Source organism: Herpailurus yagouaroundi, unplaced genomic scaffold (genome assembly GCF_014898765.1).
Source record: "Herpailurus yagouaroundi ecotype Mexico unplaced genomic scaffold, PumYag 142, whole genome shotgun sequence".
Taxonomy (NCBI): Eukaryota; Metazoa; Chordata; class Mammalia; order Carnivora; family Felidae; genus Herpailurus; species Herpailurus yagouaroundi.
In genome coordinates this window covers 51,227,489-51,248,407 of record NW_024412397.1, presented here as the reverse complement: position 1 = coordinate 51,248,407, position 20,919 = coordinate 51,227,489, and the positions used below count along the sequence as shown (strand labels likewise).

At 37.1% G+C, this 20,919-nt stretch overlaps 1 protein-coding gene across 1 annotated transcript in view; it reads left to right on the top strand.

Annotated features, from left to right (window-relative positions):
• THOC1 (THO complex subunit 1) overlaps positions 1 to 20,919 on the top strand; it is a 52,764-nt gene that overhangs the window by 19,378 nt on the left and 12,467 nt on the right. The window contains exons 9-11 of the mRNA XM_040479262.1: positions 1,161 to 1,234; positions 9,984 to 10,092; positions 12,489 to 12,620. Of these exons, the coding sequence (XP_040335196.1) occupies positions 1,161 to 1,234; positions 9,984 to 10,092; positions 12,489 to 12,620 (315 nt within the window). The remainder of the gene's footprint in view (positions 1 to 1,160; positions 1,235 to 9,983; positions 10,093 to 12,488; positions 12,621 to 20,919) is intronic.

Genomic DNA, 20,919 nt, shown 5'->3' with positions numbered 1-20,919 from the left:
TCCAGCATGAATGTTGGAGTATGGAATAAACTGAGTTATAATTTTATTTTTTCCAAGTATAATTAGAACCATTTGTTAAATAATCCATCATTTGCCCACTGATTTTTTAAAAGACATCAGGTATAATCAACTTTATTTTTAAAGGTTTTTTTTTTTAGCTTTTTTTTTGTTTTTAATGTTTATTTTTGAGAGAGAGAGATAGAGTGTGAGTGGAGTAGGGGCAGAGAGAGGGGGAAGAAGAGAATCTCAAGCAGCCTCCACGCTGTCAATGCAGCCCAATGTGGGGCTCAAGCTCACGAACCATGAGATCATGACCTGACCTGAAACCAAGAGTCAGCTGCTTAATCGACTGAGCCACCCAGGCGCCCCTTTTGAGATTATTTATGATATATCCAGAAGATAGTCCAGATTTCTGGCAAATTTCTGTACATTCAGCACCGATTCTTAATTTAGGAACAAGTTATAAATCTTTAAAAAATATCAATTAGATATAACTAACATCTCACTGTAAATTAGACTACCTTATATAATTTGTTAAATGTAATTATTATCAATTTGGAAGTGATGTTGACTTAAGATTTTTAAAAATCTTGTCTCTCGCCTTCATATGTCTTTCAGTACTTCTTGAACTATTCTCTGTAAACTTGTTATTTTGAATTTCTCAATATAGAGCTAGGCACTCAGCATACCCTAAAGTATTCCCCAATAATAAGAGTTCTCTGTGCAGTTGGGGGAGGATTTATTTGGTCAAACTAAAGCTGGGGACAAAAACACAGTTATTTACTACGATTCTTAGAGTCCTTAATATACTAATGGTCTTCTCAGTTCTCTAAAAGGTCATTGTATATATTTCTAAAATGTATTTAGCCATAGGCCCTTTCTTTGCAAAGAGAATCTAGAAACCATGTGTGGAAAAATACTGTCTTAAAACTTTACTGTATCTTCATAGCTGTCTTATATCATTGTCATACTGCTTCTGAGTTCTCAGATCCCTGTCACATAGAATTCCTGTTGCCTTAAAGATTAACTGTAGGTCTAGGCAGAAGTGCAGCTAGACTTCTAACAGTGTTTGTCTAGCAGTGTATGAATGATGTTATTCTAGTATTTGCCTTCTGCCTGACAACTGATTCATGACAGGCTATGCATGTTTTTAAATTTAGCATACTGAGGATAGAGAAGAAGGAATGGATGTAGAAGAAGGTGAAATGGGAGATGATGAAGCTCCAACAACTTGGTGAGTTTTTGAAGTTCAAGTTTCTTGATCTACAAAGCTAACACCTTAATGACTAAGTAAGTCAAGTTACATTGTCTTTAGAATGTAGTAATGCCACCTACCTGCTCATTGAGAGTATTATAGGAGATGCTGCTTGGATATGGTCTATTAAGATACACAGTGGTTATCCTATTGTCACCATACTCATTGATGTTATGTATAGTGATATATGGAAAGTGCTTAGAACAGTGTTTATTCAGTAGCTACCATCAAGATGTAGACAAGGAAGGAAATCCTGCTTATAGATTTATTTGTAATTTTTATGTATATTAAAGTTACAAATTTTAAATCACTAATAGGCTCTTTTAGTTGGTTTCTGAATTGCATGTGGACAGTTCATTATTTACATGGCCTACTTTATGCATATGCCTAAAATTTGGAAAGCCAACAATGGGCAACTTAGGCACTCCTCTCTTTTTCCTTCCATTTAACTTTGTGGACCTGTGGATAGGGCCTATGGATAATGGGCTGACTTTTTGATGAAGTAGGAGAAATAAGAAGCCTTCCCTTCTTCTCCCCTTCCTGCTCCATCTCTTGTTTCTTATCTCATATGCTAACTCTTTACTTTCTTTCCAAATTATTTCTTCCTAATGGTGGTTAGAAGCAATGAAGAAGAGAAAAGGGAGGTGGGAAGGAAAACTTTCACATCCAGGTATCTGCAGTGACCTAAGATATCATTAATTGCAATTAAATTTCCAAAAGGTCAGGAAGAGTTTCCAGTATCCACACGGGGAGACATATTCCTGGCATCCCAGATTTCAGATTCAAACATGTATCTCCAAAGAAGCATTGAAAGTAGTGTGGCTCCAGGCTTAATTCCAATCCTAGTCGTAGAACCTTAAGCAAGTTACTTAACTTCCCTGCAACTCAGTTTCAGTATCTTTAAAATGTAGTAATGCCACCTACCTGCTCATTGAGAGTATTAAAGAAGATGGTGCTTGGACATGTTCTATTAAGATACACAGTGGCTATCCTTGTTGTCATACTTGCTGATGTTATCTATAGTGATATATGGAAAACTTAGAACAGTGTTTTTCAGTATTATTAGCTATAGTTGTGTTTTGGGGGTTTTTTTAGACATCTATTTGTTCGTGGACATTATGGATAGTATACTTTTGGGGTCTTGCCTGAACATCGAATTTAAAAGGCCAAGATAGTAGTCTCCAACATAATAGGAGCCTGAAATGTAAAAAGAGCCCCCAAAGACAAACTGTCCAGTGTAGTTTTGTCTAGTTAAACTCAGCCTGTATAGACAAGTCATCCCCTTTGGTTATGTTGAAGTAGCCACAGGTACAAGGATTCAATACTCAGCTGCCTCTCAGTCTGTCACAATCATACTCTTCTAACCCTTTTTCTTTTTTATTGAAATGTAGTTGACATGCATTATTACATTAGTTTCAGGTGGATACATAGTGATTCAACATTTATATACATTATGAAGTGATCACCAGTATAAATCTAACTATCCTCTGTCAACCATACAAAGTTGTTACAATATTGTTGACTGTATTCCTTGTGCCATACTTTATATCCCAGTGACTTACTTATTTTAAAACTGCAAGTTTATACCTTTTAATCCCCTTCACTATTTTTTGAATGGAGGAAGAGATCATTTGGGGAATTACTTTGTGACCAACTGTATCACCAGATTGTCTTAGGCACTGCAATTTACAAAGAACACATTACCCATATATCTACAGTATGAAGTCCATTTCAGATTTGGCTAAATACACCAATAAAGAATTTTGTATTAAAAAAATATAAGTGTAACATTCTATAAAATCATCAGCTCAACATTTAAAAAATATGTCAAGTTACAAAACATCTTGGTTAAAATAGTTACAGAACATTCTATTTTAGATAGTAACTCTCACCTCTAATTTGTTATGGTTTGCATACATAATAAGTAGTTACATTTGCTTTGTTTGGATATAGAATCCAAAAGTATCTGTGGAATGGTGAAGTTAGAAGGCAAATTGCAGTGGGTCAAAACATGAAAGGAAGGTAAGGAAATGGCAACATTGAGTGTAGACCACTCTTTCTATGTTTAGCCCTGAAGGAAAAGAGAGGGACAGCATGGAATGGAACTTTGAGAGGAGAGGAATTTTTTTTACTTTTAGTGCCTCAACTGTAAAAATGTTTTAGTAGTCATATATTAATACTACTTTAAAATTTCTTCTATGAGGCACCTCAGTAAATACCAGGCCAACTAAAAATAAAAGATCAGAAGCTTTTACAGGTAGGAGATTATAATTAGCAACTTGGAATAAGATTGTTGTTGCTATCAAGCATTAATTAAGAGGTGAGGTTTCTGGCAACTGAAACAATAAAGGAACATACGATGGTTACATAATTCTCATTCTCTGATTAAATGTAGTCTCCCATTTCTTTTTTTTTTTTTTTTTAATTTAATTTTTTAAATTTACATCCAAGTTAGTTAGCCTACAGTGCAACAATGATTTCAGGAGTAGATTCCTTAATGCTCCTTACCCATTTAACCCATCCCCCCTCCCACAAACCCTCTAGTAATCCTCTGTTTGTTCTCCATATTTAAGAGTCTTTTGGGGCGCCTGGGTGGCGCAGTCGGTTAAGCGTCTGACTTCAGCCAGGTCACGATCTCGCGGTCCGTGAGTTCGAGCCCCGCGTCAGGCTCTGGGCTGATGGCTCGGAGCCTGGAGCCTGTTTCCGATGCTGTGTCTCCCTCTCTCTCTGCCCCTCCCCCGTTCATGCTCTGTCTGTCTCTGTCCCAAAAATAAAAAACGTTGAAAATAAAAATTAAAAAAAAAAAGTCTTTTATGTTTTGTCCCCCTCCCTGTTTTTATATTATTTTTGCTTCCCTTCCCTTGTGTTAATCTGTCTGTGTCTTAAACTCCTCATATGAGTGAAATCATATGCTATTTATCTTTCTCTGACTACTTTCGCTTAGCATAGTACCCTCTAGTTCCATCCACGTAGTTGCAGATGGCAAGATTTCATTCTTTTTGATTGCTGGGTAATACTCCACACACACACCACCTCTTCTTTATCCATTCATCCATCAAGGGACATTTGGGCTCTTTCCATACTTTGGCTATTATTGATAGTGCTGCTATAAACATAGGGGTGCATGTGTCCCTTCAAAACAGCATACCTGTATCTCTTGGATAAATACCTAGTAGTGCAATTGTTGGGTCGTAGGGTAGTTCTATTCTTAATTTGTTGAGGAACCCCCATACTGTTTTCCAGAGTGGCTGCACCAGTTTGCATTCCCACCAGCAGTGCAAAAGAGATCCTCTTTCTCCACATACTCACCAACATCTGTTGTTGCCTGAGTTGTTAATGTTAGCCATTCTGACAGGTCTCTGGTATCTCATTGTGGTTTTGATTTGTATTTCCCTGATGATGAGTGATGGTGAGCCTTTTTTTCATGTCTCGGTTGGCCATCTGGATGTCTTCTTTGGAGAAGTGTCTATTCACGTCTTTTGCCCATTTCTTCACTGGATTGTTTTTTTTTTGAGGGAGGGGGGTGTTGAGTTTGATAAGTTCTTTATAGATTTTGGATACTAACCCTTTGTCTGATATGTTGTTTGCAAATATCTTCTCCCATTCTGTCAGTTGCCTTTAAAATTTTTTTTTAATGTTTATTTATTTTCGAGAGAGACAGACAGAGTGTGAGCTGGGAAAGAAGCAGAGAGAGGGAGGGAGACGCAGAATCCAAAGCAGGCTCCAGGCTCTGAGCTGCCAGCACAGAGCCTGACACGGGGCTCGAACCCACAAGCCACGAGATGATGACCTGAGTCGATGTCAGATGCTTAACTGACTGAGCCACCCAGGCGTGCCCCCCCCCACCCGCCCTGTCAGTTGCCTTTTAGTTTTGCTAATTCTTAACTTCACTGTGCAGAAGCTTTTTATTTTGATGAGGTCCCAATAGTTCATTTTTCCTTTTGTTTCCCTCGCCTCTGGAGACATGTTGAGTAAGAAGTTGCTGTGGCCAAAATCAGAGAGGTTTTTGCCTGCTTTCTCGAGGATTTTGATGGTTTCCTGTCTTACATTTAGGTCTTTCACCCATCTTGAGTTTATTTTTGTGTATGGTATAAGAAAGTGGTCCAGGTTCATTTTTCTGCATGTTGCTGTCCAGTTTTCCCAGCACCACTTGCTGAAAACACTGTATTCCACTGAATATTCTTTCTTGCTTTGTCAAAGATTAGTTAGCCATACGTTTGTGGGTCCATTTCTGGGTTCTGTATTCCGTGCCATTGATCTGAGTGTCTGTTCTCATGCCATTACCATACTGTCTTGATGATAACAGCTTTGTAATACAACTTGAAGTCTGGCGTTGCCTCCTGCTTTGGTTTCTTTTTCAAGATTGCTGTGGCTATTTGGGGTATTTTCTGTTTCCATACAAATTTTAGGATTGTTTGTTCTAGCTCTGTGCTAGTGTTATTTTGATAGGGATTGCATTGAATATGTAGATTGCTTTGGGTAGTATTGACATTTTAACCATATTTGTTCTTCCTATCCAGGAGTATGGGATATTTTTCCATTTGTGTGTGTGTGTGTCTTCTTCAGTTTATTTTATAAACTTTCTATAGTTTTCAGTGTACAGATTTTTAACCTCTTTGGTTAGATTTATTCCTAGGTATTTTATGGTTTTTGGTGCAATTGTAAATGGGATCAATTCCTTGATTTCTCTTTCTGTTGCTTCATTGTTGGTATATAGAAATGCAACTGATTTCTGTGCATTGATTTTATATCCTGCAACTTTGCTGAATTCATGAATCAGTTCTAGCAGTGTTTTGGTGGAATCTTTTGGGTTTTCCATGTAGAGTATCATGTCATCTGCGAAGAGTGAAAGTTTGACCTCCTCCTGGCCAATTTGGATGTCTTTTATTTCTTTGTCTTGTCTGATTGCTGAGGCTAAGACTTCCTAATACTATGTTGAATAATAGTGGTGAGAGTGGACATCCCTGTCTTGTTCCTGACCTTAAGGGGAAAGCTCTGTTTTTCCCCATTGAAGATGATATTAGCGTTGGGTCTTTTGTATATGGCTTTTATGATCTCGAGGTATGATCCTTCTATCCCTACTTTCTTGAGAGTTTTTTATCAAGAAAGGATACTGCATTTTGTCAAATGCTTTCTCTGCATCTGTTGAGAGGATCATATGGTTCTTGTCCTTTCTTATATTGACATGATGGATCACATTGATTGTTTTGCAGATATTGAACCAGCCCTGCATCCCAGGTATAAATCCCACATGGTCGTGGTGAATAATTTTTTTAATGTATTGTTGTTGGATCCAGTTGGCTAATATCTTGTTGAGGATTTTTGCATCTGTGTTCATCAGGGAAATTGGTCTATAGTTCTCCTTTTTAGTGGGGTCTTTGTCTGGTTTCAGAGTCAAGGCAATGCTGGCTTCACAGAAAGAGTTTGGAATTTTTCCTTCCATTTCTATTTTGGGAACAGCTTCAAGAGAATAGGTGTTAACTCTTCCTTAAATGTTTGGTAGAATTCTCCTGGAAAGCCATCTGGACCTGGACTCTTGTTTTTTTGGGGAGATTTTTGATTACTAATTTGGTTTCTTTACTGGTTATGGGTCTGTTCAAATTTTCTGTTTCTTCCTGTTTCAGTTTTTGTAGATATGTTTTTAGGAATTTGTCCATTTCTTCCAGATTACCCATTTTATTAGTGTATAATTGCTCATAATATTCCTCTTACTGTTTTTATTTCTGCTGTGTTGGTTGTGATCTCTCCTCTTTCATTCTTGATTTTATTTATTTGGGTCCTTTCCTTTTATTTTTGATCAGATTGGCTAGTGGTTTATCAATTTTGTTAATTCTTTCAAAGAACCAGCTTCTGGTTTCATTGATCTGTTTTACTGTTTTTTTGGTTTTGATAGCTTTAATTTCTGCTCTAATCTTTATTATTTTCTGTGTTCTGCTGTTTTGGGTTTTATTTGCTCTTCTTTTTCAAGCTCTTTAAGGTGTAAGGTTAGGTTGTGTATCTGGTAGTCTCCCATTTCTTAAGGGCAAACTTTCCTTGTACTGCATTTCAAGAGGCATTTATTATATTCTTATATGTGGTAACTGAGTAACATTGTGTGTGTGTGCATATAACTATATATAAAACTATATAAAATCTTCAAAAGCCATTTTGTTTCAAAAAACTTATTTATTAAGTGTATGGAACTACACAAGTACTGGTTATAGTATTATTTGAGGAATATAAATAATTTATTTTATACATGGCTTTTCTTTTTTCCAATTGCACATTTTGGAAAATGTTCCTTTTGTGGCCTTTTTTTTTTTTTTAACTTGATATGTAGAAAACCCAGACTTACAATCTTGTAAATCAATGAAATTGCTTCAGTTATAGAAAACATTTGATGTCAGTTGATGTTCAGATCATTGTTTTCCTGTTTTCAAAGTTACTAGGAAAGAATGTAGAAAGAGTAAAAGTTAACATGCCCGTTAGATTCTTTTGAACACTGCCAGTTCTTGATAAAACTTTTGGCAGAAGCTGACTATTGGTCAATTAAAAGTTGCCAGTATTCTTCATTATTGATTTGAAGCAAGGTCCACATATTTCAAATACTAGTAGTCGCTCTACCAAGTTAGCATTTTTTTATCAAAATTAGCTAGCTTGCTAAATTATTAACCTTTATACATAATTCAAAGCCGTTGTAATCTGGGTAAGCATAATTCAAGCATAATTTCAGCCTCTTTTGTAAAATGAAGTGCATGCACTTTGTGACTGCTGTTTCCTTGCAGACCAAGGACTTTTTTCAATTATTTCCAAGTTCACACCTTTGTTCCATACAGTTAGAGTTGTCAGAAGTGTGACTATAAGATAAGTAATCTGTTACTGTATGTGGTTGTTTTAATTGATGTGCCAATTGATTATAAATTTAATGAAATTCTTTAGACAAGTATTTTATGATACTGACTTGTAGTTTGTAATCTTAATCATATGAATTAAAGTACTATGGTGAGAATCTTCATCAAATGTGCTTCCACATGTTTTGCTAAAATACTTTTCCCTTTGTCATTCTTAGAAAACTAATGCCTTTTCAGACATTTCTGCAGAAAACTGATTTTTACACTAGCAAATTATTTTTTACTTTTCTACTCTATCCTTGTATAAAAAGGAAGTAAGACACTTTTCAGTCTTTTAAATATTACCCTACCCCTCCCAAAAAACTTCTTAAAGTACATAATGAAAATTATACTCATTTTATTTTACTATAATCCTTTAAAATGCTTTATAATATTGTCCCTGTCACTCCCTTGTCATCAAAAAAGTAATTTTTAATGTATCCATGTCAAAAATGAAGAGTGGAAGATTAACGTTCTATTATTGCCCAGAATAGAGAATGCAAGACTCTTAAGATCATAAGACTTTGTGGATCACTAAGCCCCCCTTCCTGTTCTGCACATAAAATTACAATCTTCCTTGGAATATTTGTATGGCCATGAAGCTTAGAGAAAATACTAACTATAATCCATAGGTTCAATTTATTAAGGTTTATTTAGAAAGAATGGAGTAAGGTGGTACACACAAAATTAATTTTACAGAGGTGATGTTGAAAATTTGTGTGGATATTTGAGGATATGAAATAGTTCATACCTCAAGCATTTTTTTACATTATATAATGGCTATTTTGAATGATATAGAGGATTTTGTTAAAACAAAAATCTCTTAGATAAAAAAGTCTGAAATGTTTAACTTTTTTTTTTCAATTTTTTAATGTTTATTTATTTTTGAGAGAGAGAGAGAGACAGAGCATCAGCAGGGGAGGAACAGAGAGAGAGGGAGACACAGAATCTGAAACAGGTTCCAGGCTCTGAGCTGTCAGCACAGAGCCTGACGCGGGGCTCGAACTCACAGTGAGATTGTGACCTGAGCCGAAGCTGGACGCTCAACCGACTGAGCTACCCAGGCACCCCTGAAATGTTTAACTTTAAAATTAAAACATAGTGTAATTTTTGTAAATTTAAAAATTAATAGAATGTGTATTGACACTGCAGATTTGTAACAAATTACAGGTCGAATTAGTAATGCCATAATAAAAACACTAAAGAAAATGCCTACTTTTGTAATACTGAGTTGATATGTACTTGTCTGATGCCATGTCTTTTAGCATAGGTTCAAAGTGACATTAGTTTAAACAACATGAAAGTTGATTTCTTTCTTATGTAAAAGTCTGGAGACAGGCAGTTCAGAGCTGGTAGAATATCATTTCTCAGGAAGATTGTCTAGGGACCTATGTTCCTCCTAACTTCTTATCCCACCATATCTTGGTGTTTCCTTTTTTTCCCTATAGTCCATGTGGCTCATCATCATATCTGCATTATGGCCAGCAGAAAGAGAAATAGGAAAATGGTAAAACATGGCCCCAAAATTGCACATATGACTTCTCCCAAATAGCCAGAAATTAACCACATGTCCACACATAGCTGCAAGAGAGGTTAGGAAACATAGTCTTTAATTGTGAATAATCATGTATTGGGCCAAAATTCAGGCATTCTGCTACTGTAAAGTGGATCTGTTAGAGTCTATGAATCCCCTGAAATTGTTTATAAAAGTTTAAGTATGAACGTGCACTTTTCTGGGTAAAGGGGCTTAGCTGTCATCAGCTTCTTAAAGGGATTTATGACCTAAGAAAAGTTAGGAGCACTTAGATATTTCTAAAAAAATTTAAATGATTTATTTAATATAACATTTATTTTATTAGCTCCATTCCAATTGATTACAACCTGTATCGAAAATTCTGGTCACTTCAAGATTACTTCAGGAACCCTGTGCAATGCTATGAGAAGATTTCATGGAAAACTTTTCTTAAGGTGAGTTGCCAGTTACATACTACCCAAAAGTCAACGTTTTACAGCTATGGCAGAGGCAAAACTTGACTCTTGTCCAGCATACTTTTTATTGTATAATTTTACCTCTTAGGTTTTTATGCCTATTTTATAATATAATGCAGAAGCTAAATTGTAAATTAGTATTTAAACTGCCAATTTTGGGGGCGCCTGGGTGGCGCAGTCGGTTAAGCGTCCGACTTCAGCCAGGTCACGATCTCGCGGTCCGGGAGTTCGAGCCCCGCGTCAGGCTCTGGGCTGATGGCTCAGAGCCTGGAGCCTGTTTCCGATTCTGTGTCTCCCTCTCTCTCTGCCCCTCCCCCGTTCATGCTCTGTCTCTCTCTGTCGCAAAAATAAATAAATGTTGAAAAAAAAATTTAAAAATAAAAAAAATAAATAAACTGCCAATTTTGTGGAGTTGTTTATAAATGAGTTAGGGATTTCAAAGTTAGCAATTACAGCCTTGGGGTTTGATTTTTTTTTTACATAGTATTATCAACACAAATTGATGAATATTTGCCAAATATGTTGTCTTTACTTTGCACAAAATTATTTCAAGTATCCTGTTAGAACAAGGGTTGCAAACTATGGCCATGGGCCAGATCCAGTCTTCTTTTTGTTTTCGTAGTTATATTGGCACACAGCCACACTCATTCATTTATGTATTACTTATGGCTGTTTGTGTGCCGTGATGGCAGACTTGAGTAGTGTGACTGAGACCACATGAGCCACATAGCCTGTGAAAATTAATAAAAGGAAAACCTCATTTAGAATGGAAGAATCAGGAAACCAACAGGGGGAACTCTTACATTCAGCACTAGTTGTTAATTTCAGACCCAGCTGGAAGAGATAGACCTTTTCAGTCTATACTATTTTACTGTCCCAGCAGCATGAAGATTTCTTCCTCGCCCAGCAACAGCCCAGCCAGTTAGAGATAGCGACAGTTTAGCCAATGAGAAACCACTATACTTTGAACTCCCAGTTTATTCCAGTGGACTTTTAGTTTATAACAACCCCTCAGAACTCCTCCTTTATTCTGTAAAAGAGCATTCTTCTACTTTGTTCTCCCAAAATTTGTGTCTGGCTTTGTGGGTAGTTTGCTAGTCCCAGATTGCAATTCTCAGCTATTCCCAAATAAACCCTTTTTCTTTTTCTTTTTTTTTTTTTGCTGGTAAAATAACTGGCAGTTTGATTTTTAAGGTAAACAAGCTTAGGGGTGCCTTGCCGGTTGAGTAGAGCATGCAACTCTTGACCTCATGGGTTTAAGTTCCAGTCCCACTTTGAGTTTAAAGACTACTTAAAAATAAAATCTTAACAAAAAAAAATTTTTTTTTAAGTTGGAGGACCTGGGTGACTCATTCTGTTAAGCATCAGACTCTTGATTTGGATTCAGATCATGATGTCACAGTTCATAAGTTAAAACCCTGTGTCAGTCACTGCACTGGCAGCACAGAGCCTGCTTGGGATTCTCTCTCCACCTCTCTCTCTCTGCCCCTCCCCTGCTCCCACAGGTGCTCTCTCTCTCTCTCTCCCTCTCAAAATAAACAAAAAAATTTTTTAAAGGTTTACAAACCATCAGAAAAAAACAGCTAGCCTTTGTTTTATAAGAATTCTCTGGGGGTGCCTGGGTGGCTCAGTTGGTTGAGCGGCCGACTTCGGCTCAGGTCATGATCTCACAGTCCGTGAGTTTGAGCCCCGCGTCGGGCTCTGTGCTGACAGCTCAGAGCCTGGAGCCTGCTTCAGATTCTGTGTCTCCCTCTCTCTCTGACCCTCCATCGTTCATGCCCTGTCTCTCTCTGTCTCAAAAATAAATAAACATTAAAAAAAAAAAAGAATTCTCTATATTTCTTTTTGTTGGCTACTTAAAAATCAGTTGTCCTTTTCAGTTGTAGTCAAAATCCAAGGTGAATGCATAGCTCTTAAAAGTGGCATGGTGTGTGTTCAGATTAAGTGGTGAGTGAGAAATCATCTGGAATTGTTACTAGATAGGATTCAACATCATTGTCTTATTTGGTCACAGCATTTTAGCACAAGAAATGCTTGAATGTTTTCCACAGCTGGTTAAACAGCTAATTTCAATGGTAAATTTCTGTATAATCTCAAAGCATTACTTTCTCTATTTGCCCCTTACACAAACTATATAAGAAATGATATTTCTTCAGGAGTAGAGGGTTTATCCCAACTTTTGCAATACCATGAAATCTCATAACAAGTAGTTTTACTCCCATTTTCCCGTCATGGTTTTTCTTGTTTAATATGCTTTACAATATGCATTCATGGTTAACTGTGAGTAAATTCTAGGTGTTTTGATATAGAAAAGCACTTAAAAAATTATTGGGCCACAATGTCAAATGAAACTAATTGGTATTTTTACTTTGCAGTATTCTGAAGAAGTTCTAGCTGTTTTTAAGAGTTATAAATTAGATGATACTCAGGCCTCCAGGAAAAAGATGGAAGAATTAAAAGCAGGAGGAGAACATGTGTATTTTGCAAAATTTTTAACAAGTGAAAAGGTACAAATTTTTCTTTTTCACTAAGCATAATAAGTACTCGTCTTTTTTTCTATTTAGCTGATCTTGTTTTTAAGTTTAATAGAAATGTTTATTTTTGGTTAAAGCTGGTAAGTATTAGTTTGAGAATCTTGTGTCTTCCTTCCACAAGTAAGACTAATTTGATTTCAGAAGTGAAAGAAGTTCTGCATTTTCTGTTTTGTAGGCTTATTTTGCAGTTTAATTACTTTCAAGTGCATATATTTTGAACCTCAAGTTAGGATTTAATTTGCATTATTGAAGATAATATTTTGTAATTAGTTTGTCCCTTAGGTACAAATAAGGTGTTTAAACATTCTCTGTAATCTTATTTGTACAGCTTAATAAGTAAATTTTATTCAAATACAATGCTAAGGGGGGTATAGCTCAGGGGTAGAGCATTTGACTACAAATACAGTGATAATTGTATTAGGAGTTTGGCTACAAGGAGTTTGACTACAGGTGGTAGCCAGGAGTTTGGCTACAAGTGGTAGACACCAGATATGTTTCATGTGGGACCAAGGGCCAGAGCCAGATTCACTGCTTGAAGCCAGGGACTGAGGTTGAAATTTACCTTCTTTTAAAAAGAAGCTAAGACAAAATATTAATAGTATTCTGCCAAGGGCAGTGGATTCATAGGAGACTCTGGGTCTAGGGATAACAAAGACACAGATTTGTGTCAAGCTTTATGTCTGCTAGCTTTGTGACTAAATATGTGATATCTTCAATATACTAATAAAATAGTTGCTCCAAGAATTCATCTTAAGACTTTTTCCAGACTTGGTTCCAGGGACCCTCATGGAATCAAATGGAAAATTCCTAGACAAGAAAGGATGTACAGAGAAAGAAGGGAAAGTAAACAAACATTCCAAAACAAAAGCTTCTCATGCAAATTTCTGATAAATTACAATTAAATTACAATATGATTCACAAAATTTATAAAGAAATTCAATACTAGGAAATACCACCAACCAAATCAACTGTTGGGATACACGTGTATTTATTCCAGATACACAGCCTGATCGTGACTTTAAAAATACATGTTTTGGATAATCAAAGAGATAATTGATTATATAGCATCCATTGAGACTAAATAAAAAATTGTGAAACTGAAACAGGCAGAAATGAAACAGAATGGTTCAATATGACAACTAAGTGAGAGACTTAGAAATGAAAAATGTGATCATCAAAACCAAAGCAGAACACACAGAATTAAACTATAGATTGAACATAGATGAAAAGAGAACTAATGAATGTTAGGTAATGTTAAGTTTACCCAGAAGACACAGAGACAGGGTTTTTTAGCTTGTTAATGTGAAAGAGCAGTTGAGAGCAATGTGTGGTTGACTGAGAAATTTCAGCAACTATTAAAGAACAAAATAGAGGGAAAAATATATTGAAAAGAATTAAAGGTAATACCAAGTTCGAAGATTAAATGTGTGCTACAAATAATACTTCAGTACATCATGCTATAACTGCAGAGACAAAGAGACAACCTTAAAAGCCACTAAAGGGGGGGGAAAAAAGACAAATATACTAAAAAGGAACAGCTGTTTGTTAGCCAATTTCTAACAGTTAACAGATACCAGAAGATAGTGGTGAAATGCTATAGTTCTAAAGAAGAAAACCTATCAATCTAGAATTTTATATCCAGCTAAATGCACTCAAGACTATGGACAAAATAGACATTCTCATTGAAAGACCAGGAAAACATACTTCTCTAAGACCTTCTTTTTGAAAAACTTCTAAAGGGTATTCTCTAGGAAGAAGGAAAAGTTGATATTAAAGTTCTTCTGAAAAGCCAAGAGTACTAAGAAAAATTGGAAGAAATTGGAAACAATTGCCCTATCAGATATTAAGACCTGTAATGCTCTAGTAATTGAAACAGTAAAGCAATTATTAGTACAGGTATAAAGAAGGAAAAAAAAAAAAACTAGAAAAATAGAAAGCACAAACTGAAGTTTGAGATACAAAAGTTACATTACAGATTAGTGAGGAAAAGATGGATTATTCCTTTTTTTAATGTTTATTTTTTTTAAGAGAGAGAGGGCTGGGGGGAGGGACAGAGAGGGAGACAGAATCCCAAGCAGGCTCCATGCTGCTAGCACAGAGCCCCACCTGGAGCTCGAACTCACAAACTGTGAGATCATGGCCTGACCTGAAACCAAGAATTGGATGCTTAACCAACTGAGCCACCCAGGCACCCCAAGATGGATTATTCTTAATAAATGTTGCTTGGACAGCTCACTCATATGGAAAAAAATACAATTCAATTCATACCTTATTACATGCACAAAGCTGAATTCCAGCTTAATTAAAAGTCTAAAGGAGAGGGGCACCTGGGTGACTCAGTTAAGCGTCTGACTTCGGCTCAGGTCATGATCTCACGATTCGTGAGTTCAGGCTCCATGTCAGACTCTGTCAGACAGTTCAGAGCCCGGAGCCTGCTTCAGATTCTGTGTCTTCCTCTCTTTGCCACTCCCCCACCCCTCCCTTCCCTCTCTCTCTTCCTCCCTCCCTCCCTCCCTCTCTCTGTCTCTCTCTCAAAAATAAACATTAAAAAAATTCTTAAGTCTAAATGAGAAAAGCAGAGCTGAAACATTTAAATATATATCTAAATGTGTACATTCGGAGCAGGGAAAGATTTCTCAAGTCACAGCACCAGTCATGAGGGAAAATACCAATATAGTTAATATGAAAACATAAAAGTTTGAATAGTAAAAGATACCATAGAGGGGCGCCTGGGTGGCTCAGTCGGTTGAGTGTCCAACTTCAGCTCAGTTCATGATCTCGCGGTCTGTGAGTTCGAGCTTTGCGTTGGGCTCTGTGCTGATGGCTCAGAGCCTGGGGCCTGCTTCGGATTCTGTGTCTCCCTTTCTCTCTGCCCCTCCCCTGTTCATGCTCTTTCTCTCTCTGTCAAAAATAAATAAACATTAAAAAAAATTTTTTTTAAAAAGATACCATAGAAAAAACCATACCAAAGTGAAAAAACAGCCACAAACTGGAAGATATTCATCACCTGTGTAACTGAAGAAGATTAATATTCTGAACATTCTGTCAATAAAAAGACAAGCCAGTGGAAAACTGGAAAGATTGTATGTGCAGGTAGATTGCACATACAGAAACCTAAATCACTGATAAGCTTATAAAAGATGCTAACCATCTCTAATAGCCAAAGGAATTAAAATGATGAGGCAGTCGTTTCACATCAAATTGACAAAAGCAGAAAAGCCTAACAACAAATGGTATTTGCAAAGGTGTGGGAAAGGACGCTTTCATACATGCTGGTTGAAGTATAAATTGATTCAACCACTTTGCAGAGCAATTTTATAACTAGCAAAATTAAAACTTCTGTTCCTAGATGTGGCCCCTAGAGAATCACACACATGCACAAGGAAATAATTAAGAAGACTCATTGTTTGTAAATTATGTGTTTGTAGGTGGAAGTTTGGAAACAATCTAAATGTTCATAAGCAGGAGGCTGGTAAATTACGGGAAATTTATGCAGTAGAGTTCCACAAAGCACTGAAAGTGGGTTAACTAGAGCAGAGATTGGCAAATCTAGCTTGCCACCTGTTTTTATAAATCAGTTTTATTGCCTCACACCCATGCTATAACATCCACCTGTTGTCTATGGCTGATTTGTACTGCCACAGCAGAAAGTCGTAGTTGTGATGAAGACTGTATCATCCACAAAGCCTAAAATAATTTACTAATTGGCCCTTAACTGAAATTTGCCAACCCCCGAATTATGTTACATGTATTAAGTTGTATAAATTTCAGTTATAATGTCGTGTGAAAATAGTTTATTGCAGAATAATATGTATAGAGTTTGAAAACATGCAGAATACCTCAATATGTTATTTATAGATGACTACTTATGTAGCAATAATGTGAAATCTGCATTAGAATCATAAACACCAAATACATGGTAGTGCTTACAATAGAAGAGGAAGGGAGAGGGGAGCAGAAGAGGGAGGTTACAGAGGAGGGCTTAACAGTTTCGATAATATCTATTTCTTTAACAAATGTGGAACAGGTAAAAATGTTAGGATTTGACATGTCACTGGATAGAGGGACATGAATGTTATATTAGTTAACTGTACCTTTTTGACATTTAAAATTTTTCATAATTTAAAAATTAGATAATTTGATATCAGCTAATGTGTTAATGATGACAAATTAAGATTTTAATGAGAATGCTCTTAATTTTTTTTCTAGCACAGATTTTTAAAGTACTTTGTATAAATGATAGAAATGGGATATTTCATACTTCAGTTTAATTTTACCAGGAATATTATTTACACGTACAGTTTATTAACAGAAAGGCACATAAAGATAAATAAGAATAGCATGATCCTTTTTAGGTTTAGAATAATAATCAGGAAGGCTGAAAGGCCTGAGCTGAGATGTGCAGTAAAAGCTAAGGATGATAGAAAGACCCTTTGTTCAAGAAACAAAACAAAGAAATATTTGACCCATTGCATGATGTAAATGGTGTAATTTTCTAAATAACCAAAGAAAAGTAGAACTAGAAAATATACATTAAGGAAGAAATAATGCACTTGAGCATGTCAGTTTTAGTCTCAGTTCTGTCACTAGCTGCGTGATCTTTCAGAGCTTATAGTTTCCATAAGCATAGTGTGAAGCAGTTAGCTTGACTGATCATACTGGTCCCTTCCCACCTCCGATTCAATGTCTTGTTGACTCCTGTTTTCAGTCCACTATTTCCATCAAAAACTATATTCTAGCATAAAAAATAAATGTGGGAGGGGTGCCTGGATGGCTTAGTAGGTTAAGTGTCCGACTTCGGTTCAGGTCATGACCTCACAGTTTCGTGAGTTCAAGCCCTGTGTCAGGCTCTGTGCTGACAGCTCAGAGCCTGGAGCCTGCTTCACATTCTTGTCTGCCTCTCTGTCTCTGCCCCTTCCCTGCTCACGCTGTCTTTGTCTCTCTCTAAATTAAATTAAAATAAAATAAAATAAAATAAAATAAAATAAAATAAAATAAAATAAAATAATAAAATTAAATTAAATTAAATTAAATTAAATTAAATTAAATTAAATTTAAAAAAGAAACGTGGGAGACCAAAAGCCCAAGATAGATGAAGAGTTTGTACACAACGCTAGCCATTTCAGTTCATCTCTCCAAGCCAGGAGGCTTGTTTGTATTCCCGACTGGCTGAACTACTTAAGGTCTTCAAACAGACGAGTCTTTTACTGGACTTAGAGTCTTGGTACCTCCTGTTTTCTTTCTTGTCACATACTCTCCAACTCAAGATTTGCTCCTATAGTTTATAGTTGTGCTTTTTCCAGGCAGTCTTCCTCAAGTTGCTTAGGCAAATAGATGGAGGGTGGAACCTCTCACTGGAGAAAATCGGGTTTCATGGGCAAAATAAGTGTGTTTTACTTTGGACATGAAATCTGATCAAGTGTCAGTTGCACATTCAAGTAGATATGTAGTAGCTTTGTAAGTATACAGATTTGAAGTTTAGCAACAGGGTCTAAGATGAGAGTATAGATTTGGTATATGGTATAGTTACCAGCTGTATGTAGTAATTAAAGGAAAATACAGACTGGAGAGAGAAGAAAACATTATGCAGCATCATGCAGAATCCTGAAGAAAATCAACATTTAAGGAGCGGGGGAGTCCGGGAGAGGAAGAAGCTTGAAGAGTAGCCAGTGAAATTGGAGAAAAACTAGAGAAGTGTGACCTTGTGGAAGCCAAGCATATCAAGTAGGATGAGGACTCTGAAAAAAATGTTCATTGTGGGCGGGTGGGGGGACACAGTTCATTGGATTTAACAACAAGTAAGTCATTGGTGATCTTGGCAAAAACAGTAAATTGGTAAACAGAAAGCCACAGATTGTGCAGGTTGAGGGGTGAATTGGAAACAGTTCTTTCAAGAAGTTTGGCTGTTAGGGAATATGAGGGGAGGCTGAGGATCTCTTTGAGAGAAGTTACTTAATGCTAATAGAAAGGAGCTTGGAAAGAAGAAAGGGTTGAAGAAAGGGGGGTTAACTGATGGGACTCAGTTAACTTAGGGAGATTGGAACTTCCAAATGGAAGGATTACCTTTAGCAATGAAGATGTTGAGACAGAAGAAAAAAGGTGAAAACAAGGATGTGGGTGAAGCTTCCAATTTATTGAAATATTTTCATTGAAGGTGGAGGTAGTTGATGTACTGAGAGTGGAAGGGTAGTTAAGTAATGCTTGTAATATGTTGAAAGGGTTTGCAGTAATTGCTGTGGAGAAGAGGAAAGAATTACAGCCTTGGAGAATAAAGAAAGATCACTGATTAGAGACCAGAATTTTAAGTTAGAGGCAGTAGCATAGGGGGATACCATCTGCAGAGCTATGTGGTTTGTATTTTCTTTCAAGTAGCTCCATCTGCAACCTCCATGGGAAGCCTTCGTGTTGATAGAGGGAAGGTGAGTAACTTGGTTTGATCTGGTGTTGCTGTTTTGCCCAGTAGATGTGACAGAAGTATGGCACAAAGGTGTTAAGGAAGTTGGCAAGAAAATGGTTGAAGAGAGAAACCAGAAAGTCAGGACCAGGACTCAGCCAGCTGTAGCCGCAGGCTAAATCTGACCCACTGCTTGTTTTATTTTATATTTTAATATGTTTACATAAGTACCTACATAATATAATATGCCTCTTGGCTCACATAGCCTAAAATATTTACCATCTAAAGAAGGTTTGCTGACCCCTTATCTTAATCAAAATAGGATTACTATAAGAACAGAATGGGACTAACAGGCAGAAAATAGATGATTCAAAGGACTTAAGGTCTCAGTCAGGTCCTGGGACAACTGAGTGAGAGACTGGAAGAATCAGAGGCTATGGTGAGAGGATTGTGAATTGAGGGTTTCAGAGCTGGGGTAGCTGTGAGTAATAACCGGCTCCAGCTTTTGTCCATAGCAGTGGGGCCACAGCAGAGCTATGCCTGTACCTGGAGCTGAGGTCAAGGAACTTGAGAGCCTGGGTAGGGATGGTGAGGTCATCTAGGAGAGGAAAGGAAGTCAAGAGACTGTGCCATTCAATTTGGGTTGAGAAATTTAATATGATAAATAATAGAATAAAAGGTTCAATACCTAAAGGTGAGGATTGGAAGGCCAGTCATGTTTAGAAAGGAGGAAGTGGCTAGTGAATGTTAGGTAGATGGAAGCATAGCCAAAGGAACCTGGGACCTTCAACTGGATTCCATTCCTCAGGCTTTCAGGTGTCTTCTTGGTTGGTTATCCATTTAAAATAAGGCAGCTCCCAGGGCGCCTGGGGGACTCAGTCCGTTCAGTGTCTGACTTCGGCTCAGGTCATGATCTCACAGTTCATGGGTTTGAGCCCCGCATCAGGCTCTGGGCTGACAGCTAGGAGTCTGGAGCCTGCTTCGGATTCTGTGTCTCTCTCTCTCTGCGCCCCTCCCCAGCTTGTGTTCTCTCTCAAAAATAAATAAACATTAAAAATTTTTTTAAATAATAAATTAATTAATGTAATTAAATAAGGCAGCTCCCCATTGTTGCTTTAGCTCTAGAAGGCTGAAGCAGCACAAGTTTGTGGATACAGGTTTCCATATTCCTTGGATATGAGGGTGATCTGGCTGCAACATCTGTCACCCCATTGATTGCCAGGATTGATTCGGCTGATGTAGCTGGCGAGGCGGGTGTCCCCTTCCTCACCGCTCCATGTGTGTCCCTCCCGAAGCTCTGCGCTCAGTCGAAGAGGACGACCTTACCCAATAGAGGAGGACCGTTCTTCGGTCAAGGGTATACAAGTAGCTGCACTTCTCTGCTAGAATCTCCAAACAAGCTCTCAGCATTCCTTCAACACTCTAGGGACATAATCAGAATGACTGCCTTCATCACTGGAGGTCATTCTTATAGACCACCCTCAGGACAGGGTTGTTGAAGAACATCCTTGTGAGTGACCTTCATGTCCTTTCTAATGCAGATTGTGTGATAATACAAGTATGATACAGTTTTCTCTAAAATATAATAGTCCACTTAATTCCCAGATGATTCTTCACTCTTACTTCCTTGTTTATTACTGAGCACCAGCTCTGTCATAGGCATTTTGTAGGGCTACGGAAATGAGCACCATCCCTTGTTATTATCTGTATATGGATCACTCTTTAGCCATTATTTCTTTATATGTGAGAAAGTGATAGTCTTATTTTTACCTTTTTATATTTCTGGTTTGCTGTATCTTGACTTCAGAACCACAGATGTAACAGTGCTATCTACCGAAATAAATATCTCATGGCATAAAATAGTTTAAAAATCTGAAG